General features: G+C 24.9%; 1 protein-coding gene and 1 long non-coding RNA gene across 4 annotated transcripts in view; one reads left to right on the forward strand and one right to left on the reverse strand.

The window, feature by feature from the left end:
- The window catches only part of LOC126851802 (uncharacterized), a 36,713-nt gene extending 26,573 nt beyond the window's left edge, over positions 1-10,140 (reverse strand). Inside the window, exon 1 of the long non-coding RNA XR_007687734.1 lies at positions 10,014-10,140. This is a non-coding gene — a long non-coding RNA (uncharacterized LOC126851802). The remainder of the gene's footprint in view (positions 1-10,013) is intronic.
- Positions 1,792-9,998, forward strand: LOC126851777 (cytochrome P450 4C1-like). Of its 3 annotated transcripts, XM_050596095.1 has the most exons (13): positions 1,792-2,107; positions 2,540-2,658; positions 2,847-2,953; positions 3,161-3,257; positions 3,482-3,670; positions 4,641-4,704; positions 5,098-5,224; positions 5,296-5,341; positions 6,573-6,679; positions 6,767-6,835; positions 8,662-8,851; positions 9,481-9,657; positions 9,730-9,998. In XM_050596095.1, the coding sequence occupies exons 3-13, from the start codon at positions 2,906-2,908 to the stop codon at positions 9,927-9,929; spliced, it is 1,314 nt and encodes a 437-aa protein (XP_050452052.1). In that variant the 5' UTR covers positions 1,792-2,107; positions 2,540-2,658; positions 2,847-2,905; the 3' UTR covers positions 9,930-9,998. The 3 variants fall into 3 exon arrangements, with proteins under 3 accessions (XP_050452052.1, XP_050452050.1, XP_050452051.1); XM_050596093.1 differs by lacking the exon at positions 1,792-2,107 and having other exon boundaries at positions 2,392-2,658; XM_050596094.1 differs by lacking the exons at positions 1,792-2,107; positions 3,482-3,670 and having other exon boundaries at positions 2,392-2,658.
- Positions 10,141-17,921: the final 7,781 nt, after the last annotated feature.

A 17,921-nucleotide genomic window follows, 5' to 3' on the forward strand; every position in this document is an offset into this window, starting at 1 on the left:
TTGCATTGCTATAGTATTCATACTTTAATCGTCTTATAGATTTGTATTTAATTTTTGATATTATGTTTAAAATTTTGTATCTTAATATTTTATTAATAAAAGTTTGAAAATTACATTAAACGTTAATTTTGAATTTTCCAAGTTGGTGCATGACTTTTATATTTATGTAAATATTATGCAAAATAATTTTGAAATTTTGTTTTACCTTATTCATTTAATTAAATATGCAAAAGTCTTACGATTTTCTTGTTTAAACTCTAGCATTTGATTGCATTTTTTAAACTATTCTTATCTAACCGTTTCTTATATAAGAAAAATAATTTTTTTTTAAATCTTAATTTTTATATTTCTTACATACTAGCACTTTATCTGCTAATGATTGAGTCCATTAATGTCTCATTTATTATTAATTGTTTTATAAAGTTCTTATTAAAATTGCAAATGTTAGCCTCGTAAGAACTGCAATGCATATATAATGTAGCTATTAATCTACTATTTTATTCAATCTTGATCATGAAAATTATTTTATTAAATTTTTGTTTGACCTTATTTATTTAATTAAATATGCTAAAGACTTACAATTTTTTTGTTTAAAATCTAGTATTTGATTATATTTTTTAAACTGTTTTTATCTAATTGTTTTTTATATAAAAATAAGTAATTTTTTTTAAATCTTACTTTATATATTTTTTGGATACTTGCAATAATTGGTTTTTTTTATGCTATATCATTGACTATCATGTAAAGCATTAAAATCATATTTTGCATACAAAATGGTTGATTCTATATATATTTCATTTACTGGTATATAACTATTATTAACTGTTATTGAAATCGTAAATGTTATCTTTGTAAGAATTGTAATGCATATACAATAATAATTTATAATGTAACTTAATTTATTATTTTATTTGATCTTGATTGAGAATAATTTTTTACGTTTTTTTTTTGTATGTCAACAAAAAATAACCACAGTACTTTAAAATCGAATCAAATAATTTAAAATGCATTAAAAAAATCTAACTAAAATTATTTATGACAAGATAATTTGTTATGCAAAATGTTTCAGAAATAGGTGACTAAATTTTAAGAACATATTCTACTTAATATAAAGATATGCTCACTATAAAAAAAAATCATTTAAATCATAAGTCTAGAAACATTCTGTATTTATTGCAGTGCAACGTAGTTATTCTTGCATGCAGTTATTATGTAGAATTATATGCTCATTTTGTACGATAAATATGCAATACGCAACATTCTTGATAGTCTCTGGAAAATTTCTGCTAGTTTTTTAATTCGTAAAAAAAAGATCCTTTGAATAAACATCGATTCTATAACATTAAAATTGGATTAGACTTTACACTATCAATCTTTGATAAATAAGCATTTAAGTTACACCTCACCGATGACTTTGACATATGTTGTCAAGGACATAACTCTGAGTAACTTTTTCTTATAAATTAATCGGCGTCTTTTATAGTTTTTGAGATATTTGATGTTAAAGTCTTAATGTATTTTTGGCAATTATTTACTTTGAGAGGAGCACCTTGATGGTCAGAACGACCTTGATATTGACATATGTTGTCATATCATGATTCTGAACAATATTTAAAAAATTTTAGCTGTTATTGTCCATTAAAAAGTTTAACAAAAAAGTTTGAAATATATCAAAGTACATGCATGGACAGGAAGTGCGCACGCGCGAGATAGTAATGATGGGGGCATGTTCCATATGATATACAGTATAGTTCCATATACAGTATAGTTCCATATGATATATGATATACAGTTCAGTGTGCGTGACAGAGGAGCCATGTACAACCTCGGGATTGATTTTGTATCTTAAAACAATGTGAAATTTACAAAAGAAGAAAGATCTACGATTTCACGTGTCGAAATCTAATAATCTGTTTCACTTTTATAATTTTCACTTTGTTTCAAGATTGATTTACACAATCGATTTCCTGACGCGCGCTGCTGGTTGACGAATGATCCAGGGAGTAAGAAAAATGTCACGATGCGACTGCTAGGTTTGCGAAGGTGTGGAAAAAAAATAATGCGCTAAGAGTAAAAAGAAACAGCAGGAAAGGTATCTATAGTGAAGGTAGGCATGTGGCGCGGATTAAATAAATAACTAGACTTTATAATATTTAATAAAGTTTAATGTAAGAACGATGAGTACAATAAGATGGACAATAAACGAAGAAATAAAAGTTATAAAATTTGTTAATGTTTTTCTCCTTGCTATATATGTATAAAATTAAATCAATAAATCAATAAATGAGATGAATGAAATTAGTTAGTAAATGAATGAAATGAAGTTGATAGCACTGAAGTTATCGACGTATACCACATTGCGGACGGATGCTATAGGGGGAAATGTGTGTAATAAAAGCGTTAACACAATAATAATATCCGCATTTTACTAGTCACATTAATATAAAACTGTAATACTATTACGCAGTAATTATTATATTTATTATTCAAGTGCAATGTTACCTATAACTGTTGTGTTAATAATTTTGATTTGTATAAGTTATATCTATTTGAATTATCATCGCCGACGATCTAAAATCATAAACAACGTCTTGCCTGGTCCAAGAACATTGCCGGTTATTGGGAATGCTTACTGTTTGTTTCGCCGAAGTCCGAACGGTAATAATAAAAAAATAATAGTATTAATGTTTACTTTATAGAATAATAATAAAAAAATTCAACACACACATAAAAGTTTTAGAAATATAGTATTTTAGAATAAAAATTTATATTTGCTAACATTATTATTGCAATATAAAATGTAAATATATCACATATCAGACAATGAATTATATAACATTTTGCAGAAATATTGAATATTCTTACTAAATGGGCAGAAGATTATCCGTCTCCATTCCAAATTTGGATGGGTAACAAATTATTCATTTTCGTAAATGAATCAGACCAAATAAAGGTAGTAAAATAATTTATAGTCATTCATATTCTATAATGTTACTATTTATGTCAAACTCTATTTTTTTTTAAATGTAATAATTTTGTAATAACTACTATAATTTACATCTTTGATGTAATCAATATAATTTTCCAAATATGTTCAAATTACTTAATCGTGAAGCAAATATCTAACAGAAATATAAATAAATTTTATATGATGTTGTAGACAATCTTACAAAATAATCAAAATATTTGCTTAAACAAAAGTAAAATATACAATTTTTTTAAACCATTATTGGGCAAAGGAATACTCACAGCTCTTGGTAAGAAAGATTTCTAAAACAAAATTAAATTAATTAAATGTAATTATTACATTTACACAAAATATGTAAATAATTGCTCGGTATTTTCATAACATAACTTGTATTTCTAATCATCCACTTTTATTTTCATTTTTGTAATACTATACCTTTTTAATGCAACATTTCTTATTAATATTATGTTTTAATATTATGTTTTCCGTATCTTTCTATAATAATTATTTTAGGATTAGATTGGTATGCACAACGAAAATTAATTTCGCCAATCTTCTCTAAAACTAATTTACTAAGATTTTTTGATATATTTGTGGAACAATCTTTAACATTAACGGACGAATTAGAAAATGTAAGACTAAATAACAACAAGATTGTCTTTTTTGAGTATATATCGAAGTGTACTTTGGATACTGCATGTGGTAAGTTAAAATAACTTACCCTATTTATATATACGTATAAATTATCTTATAGCATATATATTAATATTAATTACAAGAAATGTTTGACATTGCAAAATTTAAAAAAATAAAAGTTTCGTAAGAAGAAAGAGAAAAAGTACGCAAATGTATGAAGAAAGGCAGAGAAAGAGAAATAAAAGAGAGAACTGTGGTTATAGTGTACAAATTAATAATATTGAGAATGTTATTAAATGAAAAATAAAATTTCAAGGAATGCTATATAAAATTTTATAATAATTTTACAATAATGTTATATAAAATTTTATGATAATTTTACAATTTTAAAATCTATTTATTTTACTCATTTTGATTGTAATCACAAATCTCTCTCTCTTTCTCTCTCTCTAAAACGTAGAGTACAAACGCACTAATTTTTATTTTTAATTAATCACTATCTAAGACATTTTAATAATTAAATCTGGCAAAAGAAACGTCTATAGAAACATTTAAAATTGTGAAAAGTATGTACAGAGTTTGGTGTGTATAATTACTGCTTATTGTTTCATTAACACAATAAAAAAGCAACAAATTTTAATTACATACTAATCTACTTTAATCCGGCTATTAAAAAAAAAAATAATCGTACGTCTGAAAGATGACATTACAAGTAGTTCTATAGTAGTCAAACAAATAGCAGCACCTATATGACGTATAGAAAATCTTCCTACAGAAGTCTCCTTTTTTCCGGACTGACTGTGTAAATATTTTAAATTGAGCAACAAAATAAATAAGAAGAATGTAATAAAATAAGCATAGCCACAAACAACTGCTATTTTCATGTTCGCATAAAGAGATGTGTTTTTCTTCTTTCTTGAAATTATATATATTTATATATTATACATATAAGATATATAATACACAACTCAATAATTAGGGCAAATATTAATTCTATTTTGTAAAATTAATTTGTTTTCTATGTGGCGCTATTAAGTTGCTTTGATGGACGTCAAAGTAAACTCATTAAAAATCAGCCAATTTCTCGAAACAATGACAAGGTAAAGTAGTTTTCTTATAATACTAAATACTTAATAAATAATTTTTATAATTAATGTACAAACCATAATAAATATGTGTAAAGCATATAAAAAATTTTCTTAAAATATAGCTACTTGAATATTGTTTTTTATAAATTTTATAATTATGTCAAATTAATTAATTTTTCAATTAATAGTAATAAATTAATAGTAATAATTGAACATATATTAGAATTAATAGACGAGTGTTTATTAGAATATAGGATATATTAGATATAGGATATATTAGAATATAGGAAAATTATAGAATAAGATTTTTTTTGTTTCAATTGTACGTAACTAGATAAAACTTAATTATTAAATATATTTTTGTATATATTTATATTAAAATATATTATTAAAAATATATTTCAGACTCAAGATTATTGTTACAAGCAGAGCAAAAAATTTATTTTTATATCCTGACTTTATATTTAACTTAACTTCTGCTAGAAAAAAATGTCATAGGGATATAAACTTCATACACATTTTTATAGATGAGGTATGTAATATGTATGCAAATATTAATCATTTAGCTTGCGTATTTTTTATATTTACAGTTTATTATTACAGATAATAAAGGCTAATAAGACACGTGAACTTATTGTTCGAAATAGAGGTGAGTTTAGTAATTTATTTGCTTGTTTGTATCTTTATGTTATTATGATTTTGCAACTTATGCAAAATGATGGAAAAATAAGTTTTTTCAAAAACTTTATTTTATTAAAGTATTATTAAAAATAATAAATAAATTAAAATTTTTTTCAGATAAGTTTTAAAATCACTGTTATAATTTTAAACATTTAAAATTAGAATTTGTATTACATTCTATTTTGAGTAATAGATTGCAGACATATAGAAAACGTTTGTGAAAAAATAAGAAGCGTTTAGATAATATTTGGACAATATTTACTTTAAAAATATAATTAGCGTATTAAAATTTATAATTAAAATTAAAAATACATATTTTTTAATTTTAATTATAAACTTTAGTATGGTGTTATTATATTCTTAAAGTGAATATTATACAAATTTTTATTGTTTAAAAAGGCTATTTAAAAGTTAAACGCTTCTTATTTTTTACGAGTGTTTTCTTTATTAATGTTTTTTTGTGTCTGCGATCTATTACTAAAAATAAAATATTTTTATTATTTATTCTTTAATTTATTTTTAAATATTAAAAATATAACAGCGGTTTAAAAATTTGTCTGAAAAAATCTTGGTCTTTTTTGAAAATCTTGAATTTATTAATATAAATTATTTCTTAACTATTCTAAGACATATATTATAATTGAATTGTCAAGCTGTGCGAGTTGTCAAAATATGCCATCTCCACGATAACAATTATTCATGAAGTAGGGGGAACTATTTAGCAACGCGGAAAAGAGAGATAATAATAATAATATTTTTTTAAAGAAGGATTAAAAACTTTTGGCAGAAATGTACTAATTTATATTCAAAATTTATATATACGTGATACATACACTTAAAATAAAAATGTTAATTTAATTTTTTACAAAAGATGCTAAAATTGTCTAAACTTTAACATGATAGTAGCAACAGATGTGAATTATAATATTGATAAGAACACTTGCTTATGTTAATGTTGTAATTAATAGAGATAACAGTATATAAGTTTTCAATTTTACAATTGCCTAAAAATTATATGCAGTAGTATTAATAACAAATAAAAAATAACATAGATGGTGCGCACGTACAGTAAACTAGTAATATATAAAATATAAAGTCTAGTTTATTATTACAAAAATGAGAAAGTAATTAACATACTCATGCTATTTTATATTTAAACAAACACATTATTTTATCTTTTTTTTTTGTTTTTTAAATAGGTAAAACGTTTTACGATATTCTAATGGGAGTGCCTCGTAGAGAAAATTACATGTATGATGATTTCACGAAAATATTTAACAATAACATACTATTTATGTTATTAGCGGTATGTAAAGTATCTCCCTATATAATGGCATATGACTACATATATGTGTTTATATATAAACGAATAAATAAATGAAAATTTTTGTAGGCCAGTGAAACAACCGCTATTACTTTGAACTTTGTCATCTTTATATTAGCAAATTTCCCAGAGACACAAGTATGTATATTGACCGGCACAAAAAAATAACCATATTATATCGCATATAAAAATCTCTCGAAACTACTATTTGTAATAGAAAAACTTATCTTATTATTGGGATTAGTTTGAAAGATTTATTATCACACTTATAATTTATAATGAAATTTGAACGAGTCTTTGCGGTAATGAACTTATGGCTTTATTAAAACAAAACAAGCATTTTCATGTATGACAAAAAAAGGTGACCACTTTATAAATTTTAATCTACATTTAAAAAAGAATCCAAACTTAGTATGACCTCCTTTGGCCTTAATGACTGCCGTCTCGGCATGTTTTCCACCAAATTATGCAAATGATTGGGGTTGAGATTATCCCAAGCTCGTTGCAGCGAATAAAAGTAATTATTTTTGTTCGTAACTTCGGTCTTGTTCACTTTTCTGTCCAAAATCGACCATAAATTTTCGATGGAATTCAGATCGATCTGCCACTGTCCCGGTGTTCAAAAATTTTTTATAAAGTTTCTGAACAGCGCTTTCGCTGACTTCGTATTTTTTAGCGATCTTTCGCTGCGAGATATCGCGTTTACAATCTTTGATAATCAAATTTCGAACCTGATAAGAAATTTGTTGACCACTCATATTCACTATCCTTCTGTATATGACTTGAAGAAAATCAACAGATGACAAATTGATACGCATATAATTATAGTTAGGAGCCTGAGTGCGCAAGTTTTACGTGATTGGCAAACTTTGATCGTTTATAACATTTTAAAAACCATTGCAGTTTCAGAATTTTTGTATTAAAATTTTTCACTCCATTTTATCTTTAAAACACACTAATAAAGTATTGTATGGAGATTGTGAGACACCCTGTATGTTACGTTGTTGTTCAAAATGTAAGCAAGGAACTGTTGGAAATCATAAATATTTATTGTCGCAAAAACTCTTTTAATTTTTGTTGTAAATTTTAGTGCGATAATAAACCTTTTAAACAAAACCTAATAGATAAGATGTTTTTCTATTACAAACACTAATTTTGAGAGATTTTTATAATATGGTCACTTTATTGTGCCGGTCACTGTATATATATATATATATATATATATATATATATATATATATATATATATATATATAATATATTATTCAAAAATTTATTTGTTCATTTAAAAAATAAAACATTATAGATGATATAATTTTATGATAAAAATAAAAAATATTTTTTGATCAATAATTAAGAAATATATTTCTGAATAAATTCTACTATTTGAATAATAACTTACTCAAATTCAGCTTTTATATTGAATAAAAGTCTATCCAGACGGATTTTTGCATAATCGAGTAAACATAAGCATAAGGAAATTGATTGGTCCAATTTCTTATACATTTGTTTATGGATCAATCAATTTTGTTATGCACATGTTTATGTGATTTTGCAAATCAATCTGGAAGTCCTACTTATGCACTCTAGAGACAATCCCACAAATTTCAATGATCTTTATTTATATTATCAATAACACGTTCCTGAATAACTTTTAAAAAGTTTCAGCCGTCGCTGATTATTTATTAAAAAATTATTAACAAAATAAGTTTAATGAATAGAGTGTAATTTTTACAAGGAAAACAAATGGGTTAAATAATAACTTTGTGTTTTGTTTTTTCTTTTTTTTAATTAAGTTAAATATTTTAATGAAACCATACAAGAATATTTATTTTATCATCATCAACAATTTGATAACAAAATAAAACAATTTTGTAAATGTAATTAATAAGATTCCATCTTATGATATATGTATATCGCATGTATTTATATTTAATTCAACATTTTATTTATTTTTATAAAAGGAAAAAGTATATAAAGAATTACGAGAAATTTACGGAATCAAAGCTCCAAAATCTACCCGAATAAAATATGAAGATTTACAACGTATGAATTACTTGGAAAATGTCATTAAGGAAACTCTGAGATTATTTCCTGTTGGTCCACTAATTGCGCGAGAGCTAACTGAGGATATAAACATCAGATATCAAACAAGTTTGTTCACAAATATAAATATAGCGTTATATCTATGCATGTATATATTATTGTATATATATATATATATATATATATATATATATATATATATAGTTGTAAATAAACTATATAGTCATTATTTAACAATAATGCTTTTCTGTTTAAATTGAGATAAACATACAAAATTATCTTATTAAATCTGATGATATAATAGATGCATTTGAATATTTTTAGAAGCGATATATATCTTTGCCTACCTTTAAATTTTTTGAATTTTATTTGCTTTATGAATTATAAAAAAAAAGAGAGAGAACAATATTCAAAAGTATAAACCTCAAAGCAGGAATTTTTCTTCATTTAAATTTAAAAGATCTTGTTTAAAGAAGCTGTATTTTATCATGTGTTAAAAAATTATTAAAACTAAAGCTATTTAGAAAAACAAAAGAAATAATTTTTAAAATTATTAAAGTTTAAGGAAGAAAAATTTAAGAAAGCTTTATCTTTCAATAAGAAATAATGTATTGTAAATTAAACACACATCAATAAATAAAACGTAACTCGATATGTACTATTCCTATTGCTTTATTTATGAGTTAATTGTCATGCTGGTATTCTAATAATATTAAATGCAAAAATATGTATTTCAGGAGAGATTATCTTACCCAAAGATGCTGATGTTGTTATCCAAATAATGACGGCACAACGGAATAAAAAGTATTGGCCCAATCCGTTAGTATTTGATCCGGACAGATTCCTGCCTGAAAATATAAGAAAGTCTGATTCGTTTTACATGCCATTTAGTTTAGGATCTAGAAATTGTATGGGTAAATATAAACAAATTACATAACATGCAGCGTAAAATTAATTTGCATATAATAATAGACAAACTTTTGCAGGTGAGAAATATGCGATGATTTTAATGAAAGTTTTTCTATCAACTTTGGTACGAACATTTGTATTTAAAATAGATGAGAGCATTCAGATAGATCAAATTGATTTACATTATAACTTGTTGCTAAATTTTGCTAAACCTATAAAAATTAGAATTGAAAAACGAGATCTTCATGAAGTAAGCAAAATGCGCGCAATATTCTAGTAGATTGGCAACAGATTCTCTCAATTCTTGCTCGCAATTAACCTTTGTTATATTCGCATTTAACTTATAATCTGCCAGCAGAACCTGCTCACAGAATCTGACAATAGATTGGCGACAGAAACCGAGCAGGATCTGCGCGCAATTTAATGGCAGATTGATAGCAGAAACTGAGCAAAATCTGCAGCTTTTGGCCATTCATATAAAATGCATTTGAAAGAATTTAAAGAGTCTCAATCGCAAAATAACAGTAAATTTTAATCACAAAATTATTAATTGGACGATTTAAGTTAGGTTTTATGAAACCGGAAAATGACGTCAATACTTGATATGTCACATTCATGGGACATCATAACTTAGAAATAAATGTTTTCTGGAATATTGTTTATTAAGACTTTTTGATTTGTTTTCGCGAGCACTGTATACTGTTAAAATTTGATACTACCTTTCTTGAAGAGAGTGCAGGGCCGTCGCGAGGACGGAGTGAGCGGGGCAGGTGTGCTCGATAAAATATTGTTTAATAATTTACCGTTTAATGTTGCGTAACACCTTTAAATGTTTGCTATTTTTCCTTTGTTATATTCTATCATGAACTTAAAACTTAGGATGATTTTTTCTAAGAGTTGGAGAGGAAAGAAGGAGGGATGCTTTGTTTAAACTTGCCGCGGCCGCCAACGCGACAGTCTTCACATCCTGTATATAATGTTGTTATTATATTATAATATAATATACTAACGGAGAAAAGTACTTTAAAGATAAACCACATTTATTCATAATTGATATTAAATGTTAAATCTAACAATAATGTCACAAATAATTGGAAAGGAAAGGTATATATCTATTATATTATATAATATTATATAATGTTTAAATAATATTTAAGAAATGCTTGTTAGAACAAGCGAGTAAAGTGTCTATATTTCCATTGTATAACGATAATTCCTTGATTTCTATTATATTTTTATAATAAAATGATTAAACTATAAAAATTATTAAATGCGCTAGATGTTCAATTTGATCAAAAAGTTTTTCTTAAAATGTACAATTAAGCGACATCTTTTAAAGAAAAAAAACAACAGTAAAGAATAAAAGTTATTTCCTCCGCAGGAAGGAGACTATTTAGTTTGGCGGAAAAATGGCTGGAGACACAGCTTGAAAACTTGTATTGAAAACTGATTAAATATGATAATTAATATGAATATTATTTTAATTTTTAATTTACCTGAGCGTTAGAAATTAAAGTATCAGAGCATTATATTAAAGTACAGACAGATTAATGTAAAACAATTATTATTTAATTATTGCAATTTATCTTTATCTATTATATTATCTTTTAGAAATAAACTCACAATTAGTAAAAATATTTTGATTTATATTAACCAATATTAATATATATATATAACGCTAGAATTTAATCTTTAATTTATAAATTTTCCATTTATAATTTTGCAATACATAAAATATAAGAAAAATTATTATATTTAATTATATTAGATTGCAGTTTAAATTTTCTCCATATTATAAAAAATGCTGTATTGCTCTTTAACGGTTTATAGTAATATTTTTTTCATACATAAAAAAATATATATATGTAATCATACATAAAAAAATATATATGTAATCATACATAAAAAAATATATATATGTAATCATATTTAAAAAAACATATATGTCATATATAATCATATATAAAAAAGTAATCTAATTAATATGTAATCATACATAAAAAAATATATATATGTGTAACTTTATATATCCTGTAAAAAAAATAAATAAATAAAAAATAACCAAGTAAAAAGCGTAAATTATTTAAATCTTTTCTGGTTTACACATACACAACAATCTTCAATCTTCAATTAAAAATGCATCAAATATATCTAGTTTATTCTGTATGATAAAAAAAATGTGTAATGAAATTTGCGTAAAACAACATTCAAACCAGAGTAAAAAATAAAAACTTGGCGTGTCCAACTCGTATTAAGACATATTTACCTTATTACATATCTGTATTTTATAACATAAAAAAGGTAGGGTAAAGAGTACAATTAGCCTCATTCTCTCATAGTTTAAGGTCAACTAAAGACTGTTACCGGTTAGCAAAATTTTTTTTACTCTCTTTTTTGTAGGAAATCCAAAAAAAGTACCTGTTTTTACCTTACTTCCCCCTATATAAAACATGTCAAATGTCACTAAAATATTTCGAAGGGAATAAAGAAAGGAAAATTTGCGGGAAAAATGTTAAATACAAAAGTTTTTGTATATCAAAAAAGCTATCTGAATGATCAACTAGATTTTGAATCCGGGGTCTAGAGAAAGTTTGGGCCCAATAAGATCCAAGTTAATTTTTTCAAGTAGGGATCAATATTTTTTATCGCGGATGTAAGTTTCGAATATGTTTTTACGTCTAATAGAGCCGACAAACATTTGGATCCAAGGCCCCTTTTGCCAAATTATTTTAATTAAAATTTTTTTTATTTGTATTAATTTTAAATTTTTGTACAAATTTTTTACATTAATTTCTAAGTTTTAATTTTTTTATTAATTTTTTATTTCATGTTTTTTGTCTTTTGTATTATTGGATTAATCTTTCTTTTAATATTGGAGATAAATAAACATCAAATTAAATAATTGTGTAAAGCTCCGATAATGATGATCAAAAGAATTAAAAAGGCAATGAGAGCGTAGCAATAAACGTGCAACACAAAATGTATTATAGAAATATAGAAAAAAGAATAAATATTTAAAGAATAAATACGTACGTTTTGATCTCTTTTTTTAGATCTTCTTCAGCGCAGAATCAAGTGGATAAAAATAGTGCTTATATGAGATAATTGCTATAATATATGCATTTTTATAAATAATTTGATTTGTTGAAAAATAGCAAAAATTGTATATAAGTAATTCTTTGGATTGTATATAAATATATCCAATCAATTTTTATTAATCAATAAAACAATATATTTGATAAATATTTTCTATTATAATTCTTGCTATTTTTTAACAAGCTAACTTATTAAAGATATATGCACAACAATATGCGAGTTATTTTGTATTCGCAATAATGATAAGAGTATATATATATACTAATATTTATTTATAATAAATAAATATTATTTTGATGTATATGAAGCAATTATCTGATTAAATCGAAGAAAAATTACCACACTTATTTGTATAAGCCACATAAAATTTTTATAAATTTAATTTATAAAAATATTACGCAGATCAGAAGATATTGTACTAAAATAATCAAGAGACACGGTAGTGCCTCGCCAAATTCGTGAGAATAGCGAGGCACTCCAGGTATCTATACACGAGTCGGCCAGTTGCGATTACCTTAGTTTATCCTAGACCTCAATAACGACTGAATCGATTGTATTTTTAGTAGGCTTGAATTTTGTAACAATTAATACTGATGCCAAAAGATGTTCAAAACCATATCTAAATTAAAGATCTACATTTGTCCATTGAAAAGAGTTTTAGTTTGTAATTATCATGGTGAAAAATGCGATTATGCCGCTAATACATACCGATAATGTAGAGATTACTCTTAGCAGAGCGTTGCTAATAATCTTCCGTCAAATAAGTCAACATTGTTCTTTATTACATGCTTTGTGTACGTGTAGCGCGATACTATTGTATATCTATGCATGTATTGTGTAGCGATGACAGGTGACGTTTGACAGATGACCACGGTGACGGTTCTTAAATGAAAATTTCCACATTGCATCATATTATCTGCACTCAATGCGTGTAAAAAAAAATATAGACACTTTTATTATTGTTAATAAATGAATAATAAATATAAAAAATGCGTTTAAGAAATATTGCCTGCTCATTGATTATATATAATATAAACATTTCTTTAATTTAAAAAAGACAACCTATTATTTTAATGCTTTTAAAAGTGTTTTTTAGTAAAGTTCCTCCTCTCTTTTTTATCTTTTGTTGCTCCTTCATGGCACTCACACTCATTCGCAAAAATATAGTTAATTACGATCATACGTGCACTAATCGATAGAATAATAGACGATCGCACGACGCTTTATTATTATATTTTTGAAAGAATAATTCAAAAACTCTATATAATTCGCTCAATATTAAATAACGATTGTACTTAATAATTAAATACAAAGATTTAAATATAATAAAAAATGTTTAAATGATATATCATAGCTTTCTATTACTTGAATTATTTGATATATTTTACTTCATTCTTTCAATTCGCGAGATGAATGTGAGCGAATTATATTTAAATTGAAAAATGTGTAATAATATATTTATCAAAAAGTTTTAATATAGATGCCAGATATATCTGAATTCAAAGATTAAATAAATTATTATTATTAAATTGAGAATTAGAAACAATAATATATATATATACAATTTTAAATTTTTTGAAAAAATTTAATAATGTATATATATATATATATATATATATATATATATATATATGTATGTATATGTATATGAGTTGACAATCCCTAATTGTATTAATTTTAAGAAACGATCGCACATGGCATCTAATAGTATTTGTCACAATCATATTTAGAAAATATTACGATTGTATTACAACTTTTTGATACTTGATTTACTCGATTTTTATGTGTTATTGTATTCTTTCAAAAGGAAATGGTAAATGACGTTTAAAAGTCGATAAATAATATTAAATTCTGATAAATAGCGATCATTATGATATTTATTAAGTATGAGTCTTTCATCGCAAGAGTTAATCAATCGTACAAATTAATAATTATAATTGTATAAATTATATTATATTATTATATTAATTATATAAAATTATATTATATTATTATATTAATTGTATTAAATTATATTATTGTATAAATTATTAATTGTATAATGAAATAACCGCGTTTTTAAGTATAATACGACGAATCAAAGTGACGGAGAATTATAAATTATATTACTGTGATATCTTCAGGCAATAATTATTTCTTTAAATATGCTTGGCAAGATAGAAAAAAAGAGATTCGAATATATTTTGCGTTTCGAGCCTTAAATTTGTTTTTTATTAAGATTCAAATCGCATTTACTCTTATTGTTAGTAATAAACGATTAAGAACGTATAAAAATATGTATTAATTTCAAAATCGAGTGAGTTAAAATAATGAACGAAGTCACACACATGAACACATCAATTGTTGATTAATAATTAATATAATATTAATATAATATTAAAAGAGTGGAATATAATTAATATAATTAATATTAAATAATATAATTATTTAAAATAATTAAAATAATTAACATAAAATTAATATGATATAAAAAGAGTGAAATATTTTGCATAAATCTATTTTGTAGTACATTAAATATTTCATCGTGGTAACAAATTAATTTCATGTGGTATTCGATTTTTGCTTTTTGCGACATACAGAGTGCCGTTGTGGACATGCCTTGACCTTGTCATTTGTATCGCGAGATTCGAGCGAGAAGGCAGTAACGCCACCCCTCCCCCGTAATGTCGTAGAATTATGCTTTAATATGCGAGATTATTTTTTATAATTTTTGCAATTACTGATTCATGTGATTGAACAATTCCTTGATTAATGACTCATAATCATATTGGTAGAAAACTACAGATATAAATATATTCTTTTATTTCGATATTGATGTTAATAATTATTTTTTGTATGCGTAAATTCGGATATACAAGGTGTTTCCTAAGTAAGTACACAAACTTGAAGGGATTTCTATTTCTTGTCTTATTTTAAGAAGAAAAGATTCTATAAACATGTATCCTAAACTGCTTCATTTTCAAAATACAGGGTGTCAAATTTGTGCAAAAAAATGATAATTTCAAAAATTTGGAAAACGTTAAAAAATATTTTATTCAAATTTGTTATGCGTGGTATTAATGTCGTATTATTATAAATTTTTTATTACATATTATTACATATATTATGTGCTTTTTTAATTATTACATATATTATTATGACATACATAGTGGTATAAATGTGGTATTAAAAACCGATGAAACATTACTAATAAAACTTTTTTTTAATTATTATCGTTTTTTTTTGTTTGTAATAACATAAATTGTTCTCTAATAAAACGTGAAGGTATATCACATTAATCACGCATACCTAATTTGAATAAAGTATCTTTAAAAGTTTTTCAGATTTTCAAAATTTTCGTTTTTTTACACAACTTTGATAACCTGTATTTTGAAAACAAAGCAATTTAGAACACATTATTTATAGAATATTATTTATAGAATATTATTTTTTAATAAATCAAAGAATATCCTTTTCAAGTTTGTATACTTACTTAACTAAAAACACTGTATATCTTGCATTGTGCATTAAATTTTTCGCGATTTAAATATAATTTGTACTCAAAATCATCATATCGAAAGTACGAAATAATTCTCATATCAGTAAATAATTAAAATAATGGAAAACCGGCATTTACATGCTGTTGCAATCTGTTAAAGTGCGTATTTTTCGCGAGATTTATTCGATCAAAGTCATTTATGCGAATTTTGACGGCAAGTCCAATTATATTTTTGACTGCCATACAGTTCGCGGAGATATTTTTATTTTAACTTATACATGTATTCATTCACTTATATGTATACAATAACATATAAACATTATGATGCGAGATAATAGAAATATTTTAAAATGCGAATATAGATTATTTATTAAAAAGAGTGGTGACACTTTCGCGACGTGTATCACGTGTATTTGGTCGCGCAACCGTCGCGTTGTTTTTCTTCATAATAGCATAAAGTACTTACGTAAAGTAAATACGTTTTTAACTGTATTTTCATGAACTGTATTTAATATTGTATGAGTGTCACAACAACAACAAGGATAAATAAGAAAACAGGAGGAGGAAAAGAGGACCCGAGCAAAGGCACCGTCACTGGTGAAACAATCGTGAGGTAAGCAATTTATAGTTTATTTAATTTATTTGTTATTTATAAAATTAATTACTTTGCAAGTATAATTTATTTTATGCTCTTTCATATAAAATATGCTAGATTTTATTTTGAAATATTTATGAGAAATTGTTGGATGTAGGAGTCAGCTCTTAGAGTTTTTCTAAATATGTGCGTGGAGAGAGAAATGTGTGTATGTGTGTGTGTGTGTGTGTGTGTGTGTAGAATTTTATTACTATTATTTAAACTATGCTCGCATTTGACCGTCTAGCGATAAATCAAAGAAATCTCTTCAGATATCCGTGTAATATTTTAAAGTTAAAATATAGCTGAAAATAATTATTCCATCTCCAATTAAGTTCCTGATAATTTAATTATAAATATATATTGTGAGTCTTTTCAGTTTATTTTTAGCAGCAAATTATAATGCAAAGAAAGGGAGAGAATGATGCTCGAAAGTTGCTCTTTCAAACTGGTTTTCGTAGTTTTGGTACCTATTGCCCCCTCTTTGTCATTCGCTTTTTATCGTTTTGACCCAGCTTATTTCGTTCACTCAAATTTTAGATTGCAACTGCACTTACAATGAAACAGAATGATGCAAATTATTTATTACCTAGATAATAAGAGAAGTGAGACATTTTACCTTGTAAAATTTGCACTAAGCAGTTTCTCTTTTGAAATGTTTCTAAAAATTATCGTATGGATATAAAGTTATTCGATACGTATATATAATATAATCTTGTATAGCACCATAGAATATAAATAGCAAAAACGCGACAGAAAATATATATAAATGCGAGAGAAAAATATATATTATTCGTCCATCCAGTATCGCAAAGTAATAGTTTTGATAGTGTACTTCTATAACGCCGAGTGTTTCCATCAATTTGTCATCATATATATTCACATATAAAGTGCACGAGGATACGGTTTATCAAATTTCATTTATGAATAGAAAGCTTTATTCGAGGTTTTCTTCTTACATGTTGTATATACTCAAGGTTGACTATCGCAGCATGTATATATTTATGCTCTCGTGAGGGTAAAGTAAAGGCAATACTTGTTTTGAGAAAAAACAAACGTTT

The sequence above is a fragment of the Cataglyphis hispanica genome, chromosome 8, assembly GCF_021464435.1.
Source record: "Cataglyphis hispanica isolate Lineage 1 chromosome 8, ULB_Chis1_1.0, whole genome shotgun sequence".
NCBI lineage: Eukaryota > Metazoa > Arthropoda > Insecta > Hymenoptera > Formicidae > Cataglyphis > Cataglyphis hispanica.